The following is a 22,909-nucleotide window of genomic DNA, read 5'->3' as shown; positions in this document are numbered from 1 at the left end:
TAACTCAGTTTCTCAAAAAATGTCGCTTAACCCTTTTTGGCTGTTAGGCATCGATATGTACTTAAAATGTGTGATCTGTAACTACGCTGTTCAAAGATATAGACAAATTGTGATAATTACCTTGGCTATTCAATTTACAAACTCACTAGTGCTTGACAAATGTTATATAAATACCATAGTCTTCTATCACATTGCTTGTTATATATAATGAGGTACTGATACGTGCTACGTGACTACGTGCAATGAAAATCTTTTACATTCATTTTAATATTTCAAACCTTGTATTCTTTCAAAGTGTAGTGTCAATGTTTTGTTTAACTTTTACAAATGTTTGTAGCAATGGCCTTGCAATTTTTGCATTATTTTTAAGTACAATAATAGTTTAGTCAATGTATTTAATAATAATGTTAAGTAACAAATTTTACCAAGTTTAGAATATTATTCCATCTAGTTGTACATTAGAAAGAAGAATAAATGAATTAAACGATAACTAGCATTTTTTTTCAACAGACAGTCAAGAATAGACATTGAAACCGGTAAGAATATCCATCCCAAGCGGAATCGAACCCGCAATGGTATTCCGTGCTTTAGGCGACTACTCTCACCACTACACCAAAGGGGTTGTTCGTCAAAATTTCTTATTTGAAAATTATTTAAATAAAAATACTTGCCACAAGTATGGTATATTTTATTTTGATATTAAAAGTACAATCTCTCATACGTATAATATTCTAAAAGCTTTACGATATGTTTATAACTTATTTTTAGTATGCAGTACACTACAGAACTTATACCAATCTATAAAATACAGATACTATTTACAGATTCCTAAGTGAAAACAATTAGTTACCTAAGATTTTAAGTTAATGGTTTAAACCTCTAACAAACATTTTCATATAAAAAAATCATGACTTTATGATGATGAATCGGTGGAATTAAAAAAAATAACAGTACAAATATGTACAATTTTGAAAAAAAAAATTATTTCCATCTATAATGTTGTACCTACTATCTAAGTAATGATTCATTTTATAGAGATCAAAGCTTTACAATTAGTTCATAAAAGGTTTATGTAATCTTGTCCTAAAGTATATAACACAAATAGATTTTTTTTAGTAAGGTCCAAAAAAAAAGTTACAAGAAATATTTTTTCTAAATCTGATATTTTTACAGCATTAATTAAAGTTTAAATTAGTACAAACATTTCTTAAACAATTTATAGTTAAGTTCTGTGACACATTAAATGCATTCATTTTATACATAAATAGGTACTATTATCCTAACATCAGCATGTCAAAGCCGACCTCAGCCACTGAAAAAAATAAACATAATATGATTACAATACTTTGAATGAGATTAATATTGATTAGAAGTTTTTTAGCGATACGTTTTTTAGTACTAAATAATTTTGTAATACAAACAAAAAAAAAAAAAACAAATCACTGCATAATTAAATGGACGCGATGGACATATGTATACTCGTATGCAAAAATTGTTGTAACGATATTGTAACATATTCATCATCATCATCATCATCATCATTTCAGCCGATCACAGTCCACTGCTGGACTTAGGCCTCCATAAGTTGTGTAAGTGAACTTGTGTTTTTTGCCCATAGTCACCACGCTGGGCAGGCGGGTTGGTGACCGCAGGGCTGGCTTTGTCGCACCGAAAACACTGTTGCCCGTCTTCGGCCTGTGTATTTCAAAGCCAGCAGTTGGATGGTTATCCCGCTATCGGTCGGCTTTGTAAGTTCTTAGGCGCCTCTTACGACACCCACGGGAAGAGGGGGGGTGGCTATATTCTTTACTACCGTAGCCACACAGTAGACCACATAGTAGTATTCTTATAATAACCATATTATAACGTAAGAATCTCAATGTGATATATTCAATGTTATATAAGCATTAAGTAATACAGTAACCATTATACATTGTTTATAGGCAATATAATTATGTGTTTGCTCGCAATATAACGTAAGTAGACGAAAAAATGTCAATCAAAGACGCGGTATCAAAGATTACTTAAAAAGTACTCATCAGATCTCGACCAAATTTAAATAAGATTACAAAACAAGTATCACCTTTAGTTTAAAATAAGAATCATCAAAATCGGTGAGAAGCTGAGGTAGAACAAACATAGGTAAACATGAGGTAAATCAACAAAAAAAATGTCAATTAAATACGCATTACTAGATAACTCGCAAAATACTTGTTATATCTCTTGTTTTATCTCTCTTGTTGTTAACTTAAATGGGACCACATAACACTCACCACCATTCGATTAAAAAAGTCATCGAAATCAGTCCACCCACATAAAAAAAAAAAACAGTCTAATTGAGACCCTCCTCCTTTTTTGAAGGTCCGTTAAAAAGACGACACAATATATTATTTTTTAAGTATGAATTTGGTCTCATGTTCATAGCAGGGTTGTTGTTGCGGATTTGCAGTTTGCGGATGCGAAATTATTACATACGCCGATGCGGATGTCAAGGTTATAAAAATATTTTTATTTTGTGCATAAATAAATAAAAATTTATTAAATTTGAATATGTTGTCTTTAATCATATTCTTAGAATAAAATTAAAATAGTTTGTCTTTCTTATATTAGCATTTTGAGTTTAGAGTGTTATGCGTACTTATAATGACAATTTTTTTTGTAATAATTCAATACAAAAAAAAGTGATTTATCTTTAATAAAAAGAAAAGCAATTAATATTGCGGCCTTCTCAGCCTCCACCCTTTATCTTAGTGAGTCAAATATTAGCCTCGCTCCACTAAATATTGGTTCTCTGGGAACTCCGGCTATTTATTTTTTAAATATGATCGAACCCGCCACCGCTTTCGCATCAGCCGCAACCCAGCGCTGTAAATTTGCCGCTAACGTGTTGTCAAAACTAAATCGACAACGATTGTCACCAGGCACATTAGCGTATGATTACTATGCTATTTTCACGTAACAGTTAGCTTTAATTAGATGCAGAAGACTGGAAGATGGTTAGCGACATAAAGCAATACTAATGTACCTACCTCCGCAAATGTTAAATTAACTTTGAAAGTACTCGTAGAGCAGTTACTGAAGAACATATCTGAAATTTGACATGGGCATCAAGCATGTTAATTTTCGGAACCATCAAATAGTAAGCGAATTAATTTGGGATCATTTAATGCAGGATATAGTGGAAACTGTTATAACCTGAACAACAAAGTTCATAAAGTTTTCCATAGCTATTGCAAGCTTATTGTTTGTGTTCAGGGTACAACCGAGCTTCCTATAAAATATGAATTAGTTATAAATGCGATATTATATACGATAAGTGTTAGAATACGTATTTACGTATACTAGTGGTCGCTCAGTGGTCGAAATTCGACCATAATTAATTTAAATTATAAATTTGAACATTATCAAGGTTCTGTTGTCAAAGATATACATACTTCTATAATAATAAACAAAAGAGTACATATGGTGTGTGTCAAATACATGGTAGTGTGTGCATTGTTTTTTTTTTTATAGATTTATTGTATTTTTATGCATAATTAAAAAAAAATTAACATTCTGCACTCTTTCTCTACATAAACTACTCATAAGTGTGCGAAATTTCATACATCTCCGTCCACGCAATTTTTGTAAAAAGGGGTACAAAGTTTTTGCTTTGCGTATAATAATACGTGAAACTAAACACTACCATATATTTGACACACGCATATTATACTCTTTTGTTCATACTTATAATTTAAATTAATTATGGTCGAATTACTCCAACCGGTTATGGTCGACCACTAGGCGACCACTAGTAATATATAGATTAGTCAAAATATTATACGTAATTCTAAAATTAAATATTGTTAAGATATAAAAAAATAGACAGGTACAATTTCTTAATGGCTATTTTATAAACTTACGAAAAGCTCTATGAAGGAGTACAACTGCCGAGACGAAATCACCAAATCGCAACATGCCGTCTTTTCTCATATACTTTAGAACCAGTAGAGACAACGCTCGCTCTGGTATAACAAAACCAACGTCACGCAGAGCATCACGAAATTTTTCAATTTTAAGAACACTCATTTTTTCTGGTGCGTGTGCTCGGAAAACAACTTGCCAATGCTTTAGACTACAAATAAGGTCCTTGAAGTCGGAGAGAGTTATACGGCCGGAACCATCTTTCTGAATTTAAAATTTAGGAAAAATTGGATATAAACAAAAATCATACTTTATGTGAGAACTATAACATTAAGAAATGGCATTGCTCGTATTATGTATATCTTTCGAATTGTAGCTACCATATAAATAAAAGGTAACGTGAAGTGACGTAAAAACAGATAAACAAAGAAGTTCTAAATTATTTCAATAAATAGATATTCAGTGTTTTTCGAATAGTTCAAATATATAAATAATTAAAAAACGCTTGACATTCCGCGTCCCTTACTAGGATTTACACCTGTCACTTCGCGATCTAGAAACACATAGGTACAATACATAACCACAGATGCTCCGACCACAATAAATATTTGTATAACCTATACAATTTTTGCTATATGGGGTGGGGATGGAACCCGGAACAGACACTACTGTGATCGCTGCACCAATTCGTCTTAATTATATATCGTTTTTTTTTTTTTTTTTACCCAATACACACACTGTCGCCTGTTCCTAAAGTAAGCAACTTAATGCTGTATAAAATATTTATTTGATTATTATTTTAAAGGATACTTCCATCGACAATACGATTTGCCTGCACGTCTCTATTGTCGCACAGCTTTTGATGTAGTCATTGGGTAAACATCTTTCGAGGAGTTCTTGCAATTCGAAAGCGTTTATGGTTTTATGTTCGTCTGCTAGCTGAAGGAATTGCGATTCATACTGAGCAAAGCTAGTTGATTCAACACCAGGAGGCGCCTTAAGCACTGCTGCTTTCAACATTTGCGGTGTGCAATCTAATACTCTCATTTTAAGTTGTTTTATGGAATAGACTCTTAATGAAAAGTTTGCTTCCTGTCTTGGTTCAAATGTTGTCGGTATCACTAAATAGGCGCCCGCGTCGAGGCTACATCTGAAAATTACGTGTATTATAGTAATAAATGCTTCACACATCTTAGAAATATAGATTCATAGATATAGTTAAATACGTTAGCTAATACGTTAAAACTTTGTTGGTATATAAACAAAATCCTCACGATTTCCAATGTTATGTCTTATGTTACTTAATAACTAAAAGGGACCTGTTGAAAGGGGGTTCTCTGTATCTTATACAACCTTTATCAGAAAACTATCTACTTCCCTATTCGCAATTACAAAAAAATTAAACTGAGATTTTGCAATAAGAACAATAGTTTATGAAGATTTACTCTTTTTTATTTAATTAACATCGAAACTTCTTCGTTAATAAATGATTTCGCATGGCTCAAAGGTCAATATAAAATTTAGTTTCGCCGCAGTCCGGCACTATGCTTTAAGCTATATGCTTCGCGTTGTTATAGTGTCAATTTTATTTTCTTAGAACTCACCTTTCACTGACTTGCCTGCTGTTCGTGTACTGTGAATTGATGGAGCTCTTGGTTTTCTTGAAAAATAAGGGTGACGCCGTTTCAGTCAATGTTTTTGGAATCTTATAAATACTGAATCCTATAACTTTGGGTTCCATGATACTGTGTTGGTTTAGTGATATGATCACAGTGTCTGGTTCGTTTAATAAGATTTGTATTTGTGGATTCATGTGGAAGAAATCTGTAATAAAAATATACTCTTTATTTACGACATCATTGAGTCTATGCCATGACAAGACACTTTGAAATAAGACTCTTTAGCTCTATAGCTAAGATTATACACAAATTGTACAGGAGTCTCGATATTAAACAAAACGGACTAGGCACTACAAAATTATGTTTATTAGGTTTTTATTAGGTTTGGGTTTCAGATATTCGTACTTTAGAAATCCCTAAAGGAGATGGGAACTTTTGTGCCAAAATGTAATGAGTAGAGATATGGTTTAAAAAATTGGTCATATTTTCTTTATTCTAAAATATAAAATATCAGCTCAATTCTGAATCTGGAAGCGGAGGAAATTGAGAAAAATAGTTTTCGTCAAATTATTTGGGTAGCGATTTAACTATAATCGATTACAGAATTAAAAAAAAAATGTTTGCTTGCTGTTTGCAGCTGACTAATAGTATACTGTGTCCGTCACTCGTTTCGTGTTTACTGTTTTCCGATGAATTCTGAGTCCATTCCTAATATTTATTTATTATTTTTATTTTCAAGTGTATATTAATATTTGTAATGAGATTTCAAACATTCTTCACTAAATATAACAAACATTAGTACTACAAGAACTTAGTGATCGGGTTTTTTTATAGACATTGTAACATAACCTCACTTTTACAAAGAGTTTAATAACTCCACTCTCTGATAGCCAAAATATAGATAATTTTCAGCGAGGGATCAATAAGCGTAAATGAAATAACTGATACCATTTTCATTTCATTACATCTTGGCCCAAGAATGTATAGAATCGTTTCCATCTCCTTTGTTTTTATAAAACACATTAAATTAATAGATATACAGACACCATGACTACTTACTAACGTGATTTCTACAACCACCAGCCGTAACGCCTTTCTTCCACCGCCCTTGATGACTCTTTACTTGCCACTTCTGTTTGTCAGTTAGCGAAGTTTCAGCTTTACTCGTTTCTGCGTCTAAATGTACCATTTCTACTCGTGAAAACATTGATGTGAAGTCATTGTACAACATCCAGAAACCTTTTGTTGTCGATGTTAGACGTTCACGTTCGTGGACTGATATGGAACTCCAACTAGAATGTATCATGAAAATTATAAGAAACATGTTTATTTTGTTCTTCAAACAATATAAAATATATTTTTTAACGGTATATTGTGAGGAATATCTGCAATTTATTATTTTGCTTCACTTCAGCCTATCCCAGTGCATTGCTCAACGTAGGCCTCCCCAAGTTCGTACCAAACTTCCCAGTTCTCCGCAGTCCTCATCCAGCCCCCACCGGCGATCTTACACAGATCATTGGTCCCACGGGCCGGATGGCGTCCTTCATTTGCCAACACGCGGTCTCCAGGACACGTCAGCTCCAACGGCCATCGGTCCTGCGACAGAGTGATCACCGCCTTTTCAACTTTATTTTCCAACTTTTATTTTACAGGCTATGTCGGACCTTTGTTCTCTCGCGGATAGTCTCATTTCTGATCTTATCATTAAGAGTTGTTATATATATTTACCACGGAGACATTTCTAAATATGCGTTTCTTATCCGCTATGATGAAATCTATCTCGTTCCTCGTCACAGCATTCTGTGATTCCTGTAAATTCCAATAAATATCCTCATACGTGGCCTCGACTTCATTGTCAGAGTGTGATGAGGTCGGCGGATATGCATCTGTGCCGCGGGATTACCTGTACTAAGTACATTACCCAGGTCGACACACTGCTGACTTCCACAAAGTCGCTAGTAAGAGACTTGTGAATCAGAAAACCAACGCTACTTGGGAAAGCTCATCACTTTCACGACAGTAGAATAAGTACCCGGAGTCCAGGATCATCGTGTTCTCGCCCTCTCTTCAGACCTCAGACAACCCCAGTATACTCCAGTTATACGACATAGTTTTACTTCGAGTCCGGTGAGGTGAGGTCTAGCCGTCCGTCCATTATACGTCATCAGATGTAGTGTAGGGTATAAACCTCCTGTAACCCTCACTGAGTTCTTAGCGCCCTCCGTCCTACCGTTGCCGCGACTGAGGGCCGAAGTGCATGCTTCGAAATCATAGGGATAATGCCCATAATCACCACGTAATCATAAGGGTTTTGCCCATACTCACTACGATTGGCATGCAGGTTGATGACCGAGGACTGGCTTTATCGCAGCAAAGACACTACTGCCCGTCTCTGATCTGTGTATTTATAAAACAGCCGTTGAATGGTTATCACGCCATCCGTCGGCTGCACCTGTTTCAGGTTGGTAGTGCAACTTTGTAATCCATTTGTCACCTCTTACGACACCCATGGAAAAAAAGGGGGTGACTATATTCTATTCTGCCATAGCCATACGGTAATTAAAGCTGTAATTTATAATTGTCTAAAATTGCAGATACTCAAAATGTTCTTTTGTTTCTTTAATTAGCTATGCTCGCGACTTTGTACTCGTGTAATTTAACAAAAAACATTTTTCAGGTCGCAGAGTTACAAAATAAATTTCTAAAATAAAAGTAGCCTAAGTTAATCCTTATTACACCAGCTATCTGCCAGTAAGTCCCGTCAAAATCGGTTCAGCTGTTTCAGAGATTAGCCGGAATAAACAGATAAACAGACAGACAAAAATTGTAAAAAAACGTTATTTTGGTAATATGTACCGTATTTGCATGCATCCATATGCATTTCGTAAAAAGCGGTTATTTTAGCAGACACTCCAATTTTATTTTTTTGTATAGATGTGTTAAGTGGTGATAAGCACCAAAATACATATTTATTAACAAACATTATAACAGATACCTTGCATGGTCTAAAATAAAATGTGTGATATGCGTGTCTCCCGGCGCTAATGGTCTAGCTAATCTCACTAGATATACTGGTCCATCTATTGTTTCTATCTGAAAACGAAAATAGCATTTTTATATTTTATTTAATAAATAATTAAAATATATTTATTATAAAATGATTACATAATAAGCAATTGCAGGAACTTAAAACATATCTCGTGTGATGCTACCGTTTATTTTTGACTATTTAAGTATATTTTAGAAGATAACTAAACTTACCCTTTCCACGTTATAAAGTCTGTAATTCATACCCGATTCTATACTTTTAACGGAATGAGATACTGCCTGTAAATATATGTAATAATATTAGAAAAAGTAAACTGCAAACAAGTATTTATATGTTTTTATAGTCTTACATTTGGTAATCTATACGCTGTAACAACACTCGTTGTTTTCATTAAGTTGTGAAGGGCGGCGGCGTCCTTAAGATCTGCAACGTTCAGCGACTCTGTTATACCTCCCGTGAGATCTGCCAGGCAGTCCAGGAGATTGCCGTATTTAAGTGCTTCGTAAGAACCATGCATTCTGTTAGTAATATAGAAAATAAGTCAATAAATACATAAATAGATGTATACAAATAAAAAAATAAAATCAATTCAAGTCTATTGATGAGCTGACAATGTGATGATTTTTTGGCTCCTTAATAGACAAGTACAAAAATTATACTATAAATCAACAATTTATTTATTTGAATACATATGTATGAGATTTTAAATTAAAATGGTTATTTTTATTGCTAAAAATATTCAAAATGGGATATTTACTGTTTTTTTTTTCATTTTTCAGAGCTCAATATTTCGGCATTAGCTACGAATGTCTTGGTGCGTTTGTACGTTATGCTGCGTTTGTATGTTAGACGAGATAAGGGGTAGTCCGGTATGGACACTGCTAATGCCGTCAAGATCTACCCGCAAATTTCAGTGTCGTGAACAAGACATTTATAACTAATGTCGAAATATCGAGTTACGCAAAATGAAAAACAAAACACGGTTAAAATACCGTTTTGAATAATTTTAGCTATGTATATGTATTATTTTTTACGATTTATTTGTTTTCTATAGTTAATTTAGTCATTTTAAAGGTCACACTAATACTAATTTCTAAATTATAGTCCCAAGTAAGTCCTAACAGAGATTTTCCATCTTATTAAGGGGATGAATATAAGACATTTATTTATAATTTTTTATTTAAATTTATTTTACTAACTTCGCATAAGCTTTTTCCAATAAAGCTGGCCAGAGCTGTTCTGAATGACTACAATGCATGAACGCCAGTTTTCCATGTACTGTCGGAAGCCTGTCATCTACCAAAACTTCCACCCACTGTCCACACCACCATAGTCGAAATCTGTAACATTATCTTAATTTATGTAAAACTAAATTATACCGATTTCAAGCATGATGTTCCTGTGGTAAGTAAGGTGATCAGAGCTCCTTGAGGGGGTTGGAGTCGGCAACGCGCTTGCGATGCTTCTGGTATTGCAAGCGACTATACTCCTAAGCTACACCCTACGATATTCGCTTACCATCAGGTAGCTGATAGAAAAAACAATAAAGACAAAATTATAATTTGTGCAATTTGCGTTCGTCAGAATTAATATTCTAATGACGGTAAACTCATATTGTCTTCAATCCCGAGAACGATTTACAATACATAATATAGAATATTATCCTCATCTTTTTAGCAATACCTGTGCGAATAATTCGCATTAAATAAGTAAAAAATTTACCGTCCGGCAATCATGTTGACGTTGTTTCAAAATTAAAGCCGTCATATATAGAATTATATAATAAATTGATTTATAAAAATAAAAGCAATGATAAATTTTTTAGTTGTGGATCCCGGTAGATCAAGCAATTATCTATAAAATTATATATAATTAATGTGGAGTAATTGTTTTTTTCTAAAAAGGGTGGCAAACATATTAACCTAAGCGTATATACGATGTTAGGTGTAAACAGACCTGAAAACGCCTGCATAATTAGAGTCTATTCTTTGGTCCGCGGGTACAACTCTATAGAAAAGACCTTTGCATAGATATAAGACTCCAACGCACGATAACAGCCATTTGTCTCCTGCAACAATTTTTTAAAATATTTCTAATATTTGTTATAAGATAATTATTCTAATACTTACGGTAAGTATTAGAATAACTATGTTACTTCGCAAAGCCTTTTATAAAATCGTTATTAAAGCGTAAAATTGAAACTAAATACTTCGCTAATGAACTGAAAAGATAAATAGTGCAGTAAATGGAACAGTTTGGATCGTATCTCAATATAAGATTTTATATGCGTTCTAAGTACATATTTGAAGATTTAAAATTAATCAAGTACATTTTAAAGAATCAACGATATTTTTTGTTTATGGCACAGCTCCTACGTGTAAATTATTTTTAAAATATTATACAAAAAAGGCTCTATTACATACGTTTGAATTTAAACTTCATAAACTAATTTTAGTATAGATTTTGGGATAGCAACTAGACACACCATTCATGTTTGCTAGGAAGATTAATGTATTCTTCATATTCGCTTTGCACATAATTAAAATATGTAAATTTACTAGCTAAATTATAAAATGTTTTCGCATAGCATAACTTTATGCCTAAAAACTTTGTAGAAAAGCATAATTAAAGCAGTAAAAAAAGTAGTATCGGTCTAATTTATGAAAAACAAGTACCTAATACATAGTTACTTTCTCTTGTGATACGTATAATGAGAAAATCGTCGAGATTATAATATATGTATACCTGCAGCTTATTTTTACCTTTTATAACTTGTAAGGTATAACATGTTTAATAAAATCATACGACTTTACTTAAAATAATTAGTTTAGAAAAAAGCTTAAGGACCCATGACGTAAGTATAAGAATATTAATTCGTCATATCTTAAGAGAACTACTCTTAAGAAAGAGTTATTTGCTTGGATTAGGATTTCATAAACTCACCAAGTCTGCCGGTTACTACGTCGAAAGTATCGCTGCTGTCAAGTATAAACTTAGGGTTTGTGTACAGTTCCTGTGAACAATTACGAAACTCGTTAAACAAGCAAAAGTTGAGGTAGGTTCGGAATTTCAAAACTTGTTCTAACAAAAGTAAAATATATATATTAGTATAGTAGTATATCGATAGGTAGTCACTGAAAATATAAAAATATTTTTTTAAGAATATAATCCTAATAAATTGAATTGAATCGAGCTTGCTTTCTCTACATCGAAATAAAAGCTGGTTCTAAATTTACTTTGCTCAACTGCGGGTTGATGGATTGTATATTGTAGTCAGGATTCGTAATTAATAAATTCCAATCAGTTTGTAAAAACTTTATACAGATAATAATTAATTTCCGATTCTAGGCTGGGAAGGTAGCGATAGGTGATCAGAAGTTAAGAGAAAAGTAATCATAGTATTGTTACTCAAAGCCCCACAGGTTGCCTGAAAGACATAACTTTTTGGTGGACATGCAGACGGCCTGTTGCAGTCAATGCACCTTTTACTTACAAATTCCATTACCGTTCTGAGTCAGTTATAGGATACTTTATCTTTTAATATCTTTACAGGCTAAACTTTGTACCACTTCATAATTAAACAGTTTGCAATAAATATTAACCTACATACACTATTAACGATAATACATTGCCATATATGTATGCCACACAATGTGTACATAGGTAGGAAATACCAAAAGCGACATGTGGTTGCATATTTAGTACCAACAACAGCTTCAAAGTATTACTGCACATACATTCGAGTATACGTAGGTAGTGGACGACCTTGATTAGCGGGTGATAACATTATATTTCCATCTAAACTGTTTGTTGTTGATGATCTGGTCAGAGACACAAGCCAAGTTGCTCTTTTATTTATTTTTGATATGATTATAGAGTCTATTCGATAAGCATTAAATATATATAATTTTTAATATTACAGGTGGTTTATTTAATTTTCTAAGATCTTAAATATTAAATAATGAAAATATAAATAAATTAGATCTCTTTTTGACTATAAATATTATGTTTATATAAATAAAATGCATTGATGAATTAATATAAAATATTTGTACGTCTAACTATCATGATAAATCCTAATTAATTTCCTGTATGAGTAAAGCAGAATGAAACATAAAAGATTACCAGTGACGTAGTGAGCTTCACTCGCGCCCGGGGCACAATACCTTTTTAGCTCCCTTCGAAACTATACAATTATGTCCAGCAATTTTTTGTTTTGCGGACCATTTGGCGCCCCTTTGTGAGTAGCGCCCGAGGCCTGATGCCTGCACTCAGATGATTGCTCTCCCCCTCGCTACGCCACTGAGGTTTAATATGAATACACTCGATTATTTATCATTTATCTCTATGATTAGTTTAATGAAATTAATTTTAAAGTAACGGTACGGCCCTTTATAGAGAGCAATTGTAAATGTAAAAACAAAAAACTAAAAACAATAGAAATGGTACGAAAATAACGTATTTTCTATTGTCCTGTAATTTTTTCTCATTTTTCTTGTTTTCGTAAATGCCTAAAAGTCTTTCACTAATTTCTTTTTAGAAAAAAAAAATTAAACCAATTCATTACATCAATCAGTCGCCATGTGCTTATGAACTTGTGTTATATTACGTTAATGTGAACGCGTCACCGCGAATGGCAGCTAAATAGCGAAGGTCAACGGCTGAGGCCTTGGTTACATTCAAGCACGGAAAAATCGAAACTTATTAAGCAATCATTGCGAATTGGCCAATCTCCAAAGAAGGAGAAAGGTAGGCGTTTGTTAAACGAAAAATGCAAATAAATTAATATACTATACCTTTAAAATCAAGCACAAGATGATTATTGTGACTCTAATAGTTTTCTAAAACTGTCCTAAAAAAAAGAGCGAAATTCAGGTTGAACTCAACTTTTCCTTTTCAATGTAAAACATGTAAAAATAAATTATTTAATACTAAATGTCATGATTATTTCTCTTTTCACTATTTCACTTGAAACTTATGTGCTTATTACAAATTCTACGACTAAAATACCTTTCTAAAAATGTAAAAAGTGATTGATATCGGTTAGTTTCAAAGTTTTATTTCATATTTTATTTGGTTTTCTGTAGCAAAATTTTTCACCGCTTAAAACGCTTAGCGCTTCGTGGTTACTGGATAACGGTAATAACTTGTCCGTTTCAACATGTTCTTGCCTTTTCTTAATCGTGTCTGGAATTGCTAATAAAATTTTATAAGTTATGAAGTTTTGTTCTCTCTGACTTAGTTACATACATACATACATTACAGCCTATACAGTCCACTGCTGGACATAGGCTTCCACAAGTTTACGCCAAAAATAACGTGAACTAATGTGTTTTGCCCATAGTCACCACGCTGGTGGTGGTGGGTTGGTGACCGCAGTATTGGCTTTGTCGCACCGAAGACGCTGCTGCCCGTCTTCGGCCTGTGTATTTCAAAGCCAGCAGTTGGATGGTTATCCCGCCATCTGTCGGCTTCTTAAGTTCCAAGATGGTTGTGGAACCTTGTTATCCCTTAGTCGCCTCTTACGACACCCATGGGAAGAGAGGGGGTGGCTAAATTCTTTGACTTAGTTAATAACGAGTAATTGAATAACTAAGCAAAACTGTTATGTTTCCTTCATGTTCAACTTCGTTACGAAAGACCCAAGTGATACATAATTATAAGATATAGCAGCAGGCTTTCGACAGAAATTCCTTTTATATGATAATTAGAAACTTACCTACCCTGTTTGAGGTTTAGTCTCAAGTGATGGGTTATCACTATTACACAATATGGTAGTTGAAATCAAAAAAATAATAAATTTAGTTATTATATATTTTATATTTATTCACATTTGATACGTTCTTTTTACAATATGTAATAGAAAAATAGATAAACGTTATAGAAATACGTAATAAATTATTCTAAGAAAACTGTTTGTTGTAATAGGTATGTTAGTTTATATCAAAATTTATAATTTTTTTTTAATTATACATTTCCTACATCATGGGAAATAAACTAAAATCATAAGACACTAAAAATGTATCAAATATTTATTAATAACTGTAAATAAAATAATTAATAGTATTTATAAATTGTACCAATGTCCTATTATATATTTTATAAAAACCTATGTCCTATAAAAGTACTTATAAAACAAGTTTATTAAACTTATTTGTTTCATAAAAGATAAGTAATTAATATATAACAATTAGTTGATAATACGCATTGTTAGCGAATTAAAACTGTATTTTGCCTTATCTTCTGCAGTGTCAAAGATAACAAAGTAAGGCTTTCATTAAACGCTATTATAATTAATTTTATTCAACTTCAGAAAATGATTTTTATTTTTGAGAAACAAACCGACATATTCCGCATAAAATATTGAATATTTTATATTAGCAGATAGATACCTATGTTGATGTATAATACAGGAGATTCTTTTACAAAACATATGTACGACGAAGCATCAAGCAGTCCTATTTGGTATGTTCCATGAATAAAGCTACATGAATAAGAAATAATTATTATATTTTGTGATTTGTTTCCAAGTTTTATTTTTATTTCGCTTTATTATAACAAAATTTTGCACAGTTGTATTAAATACAGTTTATTAATTGCTAGATTCACATCACAATAATTGTGTTTGCAGGCATACGAAGAAAAACCGACCGAATATGTAGGTAGACAAAAAAATAGTCAAGTAAATACGCATTATCAAAGATTACTCCAAAAGTTGTAATCACCCGACTAGAAAAAAGGTCAGGCTCAACCAGATCATGTATCTGGACCGGATCAGGATAGAATGAGACATGCCAAATCCGGCAAGCTCTATCAGGACCAGGTCTGGTCCAGACAAGGATAGCCTGATGTAAAATATAATATAGTATGGTAAGGCATACTGGACCAGGACCCGGCCCACTCCAGATAAGGACAGCCTGATGTAAAATATAATCAAGTATGGTAAGGCATACTGGATCAGGACCCGGTCCGGTTTAGATCAGGATAGCCTGATGTAAAATATAATCAAGTATGGTAAGGCATACTGGATCAGGACCCGGTCCGGTCCAGATCAGGATAGCCAGAAAGAAATTACGCAAACTGAGCCTGAATCGCGCTATTGATGTTTTTAAGCGCACTTAGTATATATACAGTTATCAGGACAGCCTAGCAGGGAGTCCATTTCTAGAGAGTGGACCAGTCGTAAGTAATAATTAATTAGTAGTTAATTATTAGAAGTTATAAAATAAAATTTAACTAACAATAATAATTAATTAATAACATAAAAATAATTAATATTTAAAGTAAAAACATAGATAAATAATACATTGGAAAAAATAAACGGAAATAAATATCATAATAATTATGTTAAGTAACATATTTATAATATCAATTCGCTTTTTTTTTTGGTAAACAATTTTTTAAAAATATACATTCGTGTTTTTTACAAGGACCGGACCGAACCGGCTGATCAGGATGAGATGAGATTTCCTGATCTGGACCCGATCAGGAAATCTCATCTTATCCTGATCAGGTCCAGACCAATCATCTGCGTTACATGCCTTGTCTAGTTCTGATCAGGCATGCCTGGTCCGGTCCTTCTAAGGAAGACGAAAAAATTTATACTCGGGCAGATCTCGATGAAATTTAAATAAAACCACACGATAAACATCGGCTTTCGATTAAATTAAAAATCATTAAAATCGGTACACCCAGTAAAAAGTTATGCGGATTTTCGAGAGTTTTCCTCGATTTCTCTGGGACCCCATCATCAGATCCTAGTTTCCTTATTATAGTACCAAACTAGGGATATCTCCTTTCCAACAAAAAAAGAATTATCAAAATCGGTTCATAAACGACGAAGTTATTCCCGAACATTAGTAGTTGGTGGAATAACGCAAAATCCGTTCTTAGCGGACGTCTACTAATTATAATCTACCTCCCTGCCAAATTTCATCTTTGTCCATCCTGGATGGATGGGAGCATCCAGCGGTTTTTGGATTCTCATGATGAGTGAGTCAGTGACCTTTCTCTTTTATATATATATATATATATATATATATATATATATATATATATATATATATATATATATATATAGATTACGATGCATATTTGGACAATTCCTCAGCATCTATAGAGCATATATTTTAAATTTCAAGTCTCTTACTTCAAAAACATAGGATTTTCATACAAACTTCCAACCCCCATTTTATCCCCTTGGGTTCCTAAAATCCGTCCTTAGCGGATGTCTACGCCCTATAAGGAACCTACCTGCCAAATACAAATTTGTAGCTGTTATAGTTTCTGAAATTGTGTGATGAGTGAGTCAACCTACCATCCCCCGTTTTAACCCCAAAAGGGAGTTTATGTCCAATGATACATTATTTGGACACCTTTTCTCCATCTATAGAGCATACATTTTAAATTTCAAGTCTCTTACTTCAAAAACATAGGACTTTCATACAAACTTCCAACTCCCGTTTTACCCCCTTAGGGGTCGAGTTTCGTAAAATCCGTTCTTAGCGGATGTCTACGCTTTATAAGGAACCTACCGGCCAAATTTCGTGAGGTTTCGTGATGAGTGACCTTTCGCTTTTATATAATGTATAGTATAGTAATATACGTGTTGTTATAATCTATGTATAGATATACATAGATTATAACAACACGTATTTATTTCTTTTTGCTACGTTGTCATCAACATTTAAAAATTCTATACTTCATAATAAAAAAACGATTCACACTAGCAACACCAGTTCATGGTGTTGCTGAGATTTTATTTATATTCACGATTTGTTTATGAATATACATAAAGGAAAGGTGAAAGTAATCAGGTGGCCAGTGACCTACAATTGACATGTAAGTCGGCATTAGCATACGTTTTTGGAACGTATCTTGGAATAGAGAGTACCTAAACTGTAACTTGCGTTTATATATTATATATAATATGTATATTATGTATGTTACAAAATTTAGGCGTGAAGGAGAAAATCCTAACAAGAATAAGTAATTTGATTTGACATTAACTTCACTTTTACAATAAGACAAAAAATAGCACTTGGTTCTTCTTCAAGAAACACGTGGGTTATGCAACATAATTTTATACAGATACTATAGATATTACTTTAAACTGTTATTATATGTCTATTTAATATTATATTTTTTGTTTCACTATATTTTTAGGACAACATTTAAATTATAGTTTTTTTTTTATAATCCTGATTTAAAATAATTTAATTAAGGTTCCTAAAAGTCGGTAGGTACCAGTTATAGTACACGATATAGAAAGCATAAGAATATTATCATCGCTTCTGTTCGATTTAAAATAGCGTACTTACTTTTGCTCGTTTCCATTCAAAGGTGAAAGGCGGGACTTGATGGTAGAACACAGAAGGCTGAACGGCCGGAAAGTCTGGATCTTCCCACAGTTCACGCCGTTGTAGGCAACTTGCCTTAATACGCTCGTAGTCGGTCATCCTAAACAGTTATACAGCTATTATACTTAAGTAGCAATATTAAATATTTACAAATACCTAAATAACACAATAGCAATTTGCTTACTTCTTTTATTATAGTGAATCTTAATTTCTACTTTTTATTTGTGTGCATTATTTAATATGCGTTTAATTTTAGCATGCTTTTTAATAAAGTAATAAAGAAGTCGACCATAAAAAGCTGTTTTACAGTATTTGTTGTTTGTAGTTTTATAATTACTCAAGTTTCATGAGTCAGTAGCAATGCTATTGGGACGCATTACATAACGGAACAATCAAAGTAGTGTAGTCATACCTAATTCATTTTTTATTTCATACTATCGAACTTCGTATCGCCATTCTTTTTTTCGTTATATATCGAGTTTTTTCTTTTTTACCAATCTTGTTTTGACAATAGCGAACACAAATCTTATATATAAAATTCTCGTGTCATGTTAGTTAAAATGCTCCTCCAAAACGACTGGATAGATTTTTATGAAATTTTGTGTGTATATCGGGTAGGTCTGAGAATAGGCCAACATCTATTTTTCATACCCCTAAGTTATAGGGGGGTAAGGGGGTTTAAAAAACAACGTTTGCGAGGTCAGCTAGTAAATAAATATAAAATCAAATTTCGAGCTTTATGCAAGAATTAATTTACCTGCTATGTCTAGTAACAGGTTCTACAAAAATTATAAATCTAATCATCATCGTAAAATTAAGGAAAATTATTCTTTTTTTTTAAACTTGTCTGCGCATATGAGGGAAAATATTTAAATGACCGTTGTATTTTATTTTGGTATGATGTATCTTAAAAACAAGTTCTTCTTTTGCGTGGGAACTAAATTCGTTTTACACGTTCTATAGAAATAAGATAATGTTTCAAACTCTTGTGATAGGACATTTTATTAAAAGAAACGATAAATATATATTAGCTTCAACGAAATAACTTAAGTGAATGAAGTCAAGTTAAAATTTAACTATATACTTTATCCTTCAAATAAGTTTGACTGTGACGCGCATGCTGTAAGTACAACGTTTTATTTTTACATATTAGTTAAAATATAGGTGTCGTATCGCCATTACCAATATGGTCTTCTTTAAACGCTTATGATGATTGATATCATAATGATTGATATTTCAATAGCGAAATACAAAAAATATATGTATTCAAAGAAAAGTTACTTTTTGTACCCATTATAGAATGAAACAATTGGCATTTTCTTCGAACGAAGTAGAAAACTTAGATTGCGTACGTCGTTCGTCGACATACCTTCTCTTATTGCTGTGCATGTACTTTTATTTAATTGAACCTTGGAGAAATCGCTTAACTTATACTATTGCATCCTATCACAATGATGCATGGTGAAGACAATCATGTACTGTGTACCTCTTAGTGTCACTTTGTATAGAATACTTGACGCTGACTTGCTCACTTTGTAATGAATCCAAAGCTTTTTTTTAATAGTAAAACGCTTGTATATATGCGAACCACTTTGGCGAGAAAGTCAAGTACAATGTGCGAGAGCACTCCATCTTATCAACCCAGTAACCCGAATATAAAATTAGATCATCGAAAACATAGGCCCACTGCCAATATCGACCAGTATTTTCAGCTAAAGTATTATCAGCCCAACCACACAACTATCAAAACATCTCCTTTGCCCTAAGGTTGCCTAGAAGATATTGCTTTTTAGTAATAGGGACACTTTTTGTACATTTTCTACTAAATATTGTTAATATTACTTTCTTCTTTCTTGGTGTACAATAAAGTTTTATTATAATTATTATTATTATTAACTTATGCAATTGGTTTTGCATGCAGCAGAATCATCATTGGGGTACAATATCTTTGGCGATAACTAATATGTCCGCGAAGTACACTAACATTCGTGTAGTGGTAATCATCAAGCAAATCAAGATCACAATGCTCCAAAAACTTGATAAGTTTTCCCACGTTAGCGTATTAGTGTCTAGATCTCGTCTACTAGTATCGATGACGGTGACGTCACAATCGCTTCATTTGTTATAATTTTATTTCATCATCTTTAGAATACAACTTCGAAATGACAACCATTAAGCGTGCCGTGAAAGGCATGAAGGATCTATTATACTTGATATGGAGTCATATCCAAATAATAGAAAATATTGCACAGTAAAATTTTATTCGCTTCAGCATGTAATATTCCACTGCTATAGGCCTCTTTTCCCATGTAGGAGATGGATCAGAGATTATTCCACCACGCTGCTGCAGTGCGGGTCGGTGAATATATTCCCTACTATGAGTAACGATCGCTATCAGGTGTACATGATAACAACCGGTAATAAATACTTTTATAAACACAAATATCCACTCCGAGCGGGAATCGAATCCACGACCATCGGTGTTTAGGCGCCGCCGACACTGCACACACACCATTACACCAGAGCTTAAAAAATAGCGTCAGCGAAAGCGAGCGTCATAAATTTATTCAGTGATATAATTAATTAAACGTCCGTTCGCCTCGTCCGATCATACTTTTCGTAACGCTCACGTCACGCATTCACCAGCTTACTCTCCAAGTTAAGCGTGCGAAAAAAGTTTTACTTCAAAAAATATAGTAATATCATCATCATCATCATTTCAGCCTATTGCAGTCCACTGCTGGACATAGGCCTCCACAAGTTCGCGCCAATAATGGCGTGAACTCATGTGTGTTGCCCATAATTACCACGCTGGGCATGCGGGTTGGTGACCGCAAGGCTGGCTTTGTCGCACCGAAGACGCTGCTGCCCGTCTTCGGCCTGTGTATTTCAAAGCCAGCAGTTGGATGGTTATCCCACCATCGGTTGGCTTTATAAGTTCCAAGGTGGTAGTGGCACTGTGTTATCCCTCGCCTCTTACGGCTATATTCTTTGATGCCGTAGCTACACAATACTATAAATGTAAGCTTGACAAAAACACATATAATATATCACTTATAGGTAAGTAAGATCGTTCAGTAAGAGCTTTGAAAGTATAAATATGTACAAAGTTCAGACACTGTTTCACACAAGCTTTACATACAAAATAAAGTCGTGATGAAAAGACATGGCCAAATTGAAGCCAAATAAAAAAATAAATTAAGTTACTGAATGTAACTCTGTGGTGGTTTCTACGACAATAGTAATAGAGATTAGTTTGCACGCTAGAGTAAGGGATAATGAAAGATCGGCGCAGGTTTATCTAAAACCGCAACTAGTTTGTCAACTAAAACCTGATTTAAAAGAAAGTTTGTGTAATATTTAGTTCAGAGAAATGTTTAATAAATAACTATGGCCTTTGTTTTAAGTAAATAGTTGCGACATGGACTTATTTGAAAACTTTTTACTGAATTTCAATAACGTAAATTTGTACTGGACAGCGATTACGCCATAAAAACTAAACTAAACAAAATTATCAGAAAGCATATTTCAGTCTACAAGAGATATTAAATTATAATATTTATCTTCATTCTCCGAATAAACGTTTAAACTGAATACCATTACGTTGAACAAGATGGAGCGACCTACTTGTTCAACTCTCCACTCCGCATCGGTGTGTGAACATTTATGGCGTTAATGTGTCTACTGACAAACAACAAACAGAAATAAATGTATGCACAACAAAATAAAATAGTAAATAACTATGAAAACTTGAAACTTAAACGACACGTAGTTAAGAATAATTTGAATTTAATTAATAAAATTTACTGATACAATATGTTTTATTATAGAGTAGTAGTAATCATTGACAACAGAGAAAAAGTAACCTGAATATTTTTTTTTGTTAATGTTTATACAGAATATACTAAGATTTTTGTGCTCTATTTATATGTATATTTATCGAAATACATATTTGTAGCTATATCAGTCGCCTGTTATCTATAACACAAGCAATAAGTTGCTTACATTAGAAACAGATGGCTGTGTTTGTTAGAAGATAAAGAAAGATATTAAAGATATCCGTTTCTATCGTGACAAAAAAAATTATGGTCTGGAGGCCATTACTTTATTAGGTACTAGCGACCCGCCCCGGCTTCGCACGGGTGCAATGCTGATACTAAATATACTACAGAATGTCTTTATTTATAGTATGAAGCTAGCTTATAGCATGGTTATTAACATAATAACAACAACATTCAAATATGCGTCGTTAGATTACACGTTGTTACAGAATGCATTGAAGAAATAAAGGTTCACTGCTCGTTTCCCGTAGGTGATAGCGTGATAATTTGTAGCCTATATGTTGACCCGACTTCTTAATAATATTCGTGTTAAATTTGAAGTAAATTCATGCAGTACTTTTTGAGTTTATCCCGGACATACATACAGACAAACAGACAAAAATTCTAAAAACTATATTTTTGGCTTCGGTATCGATTGTAGATCACACCCCAAGTATTCTTTTAAAAAAATATCCAATGTATAGTTTTGACTTTCCTACCATTTTATTATATATATAGATATATTTATATTTTGTTTGTCGAACGGTAAGTAATGGATATAAAAAATATTATTTTCCAAGATGCTATCACTTGTGAATTAGAATAGTCGTGAGAATCTGCAAACTCCGTTTATACGTACACGTGCTTAAAATTATTTAGCATTAACCTCACACAGTAACTTCGATCTAAAACGTCTTTATAAGGCAAGTAACAAACCCTCGAACCCTCGAACGTAAACTAACTCTAACTATATAAAAAGGATTAAAAAGATTTGAAATACTTCATATCTTTTTATTTATCTTTATTTTAGCTAATATATATTCTTAATCAAGTGTAAATAATATCAAATATAAAATTATTGGGTGTTACTCAAATAATTGAAGTATTTAAAAGATGCTTGATTTAACTTATGATAGTGTCACAAAACTTAATTTG

The 22,909-nt window shown here is 32.9% G+C and overlaps 1 protein-coding gene across 1 annotated transcript; it reads right to left on the bottom strand.

Annotated features, from left to right (window-relative positions):
• Positions 1 to 671: 671 nt before the first annotated feature.
• On the bottom strand, positions 672 to 18,032 carry LOC123668576 (calpain-C). Its single transcript, XM_045602308.1, has 12 exons — positions 17,895 to 18,032; positions 11,518 to 11,587; positions 10,531 to 10,642; positions 9,774 to 9,914; positions 8,924 to 9,092; positions 8,787 to 8,852; positions 8,521 to 8,618; positions 6,582 to 6,814; positions 5,508 to 5,727; positions 4,714 to 5,053; positions 3,903 to 4,167; positions 672 to 1,312 (listed from the first exon to the last, which is right to left on the bottom strand). Exons 1-12 carry the CDS (start codon positions 18,030 to 18,032, stop codon positions 1,275 to 1,277), a joined length of 1,890 nt encoding a protein of 629 aa, XP_045458264.1. The 3' UTR covers positions 672 to 1,274.
• Between the last annotated feature and the right edge of the window lie 4,877 nt (positions 18,033 to 22,909).

This window comes from Melitaea cinxia, chromosome Z (genome assembly GCF_905220565.1).
Source record: "Melitaea cinxia chromosome Z, ilMelCinx1.1, whole genome shotgun sequence".
Taxonomy (NCBI): Eukaryota; Metazoa; Arthropoda; class Insecta; order Lepidoptera; family Nymphalidae; genus Melitaea; species Melitaea cinxia.
Note: the sequence above shows the minus strand (reverse complement) of the source record. Positions and strands in the feature narration are given on the sequence as shown.

Coding starts and splice junctions, on each gene's coding strand:
- LOC123668576 (XM_045602308.1), bottom strand. CDS start 18,032: ATGACCGACTACGAGCGTATTAAGGCAAGTTGCCTACAACGGCGTGAA. Junction 9,093..9,773: donor TTGGAAAAAGCTTATGCGAA/GTTAGTAAAATA, acceptor TATTACTAACAG/AATGCATGGTTCTTACGAAG. Junction 1,313..3,902: donor ACTCCTTCATAGAGCTTTTC/GTAAGTTTATAA, acceptor TATTTTTTTCAG/TGGCTGAGGTCGGCTTTGAC.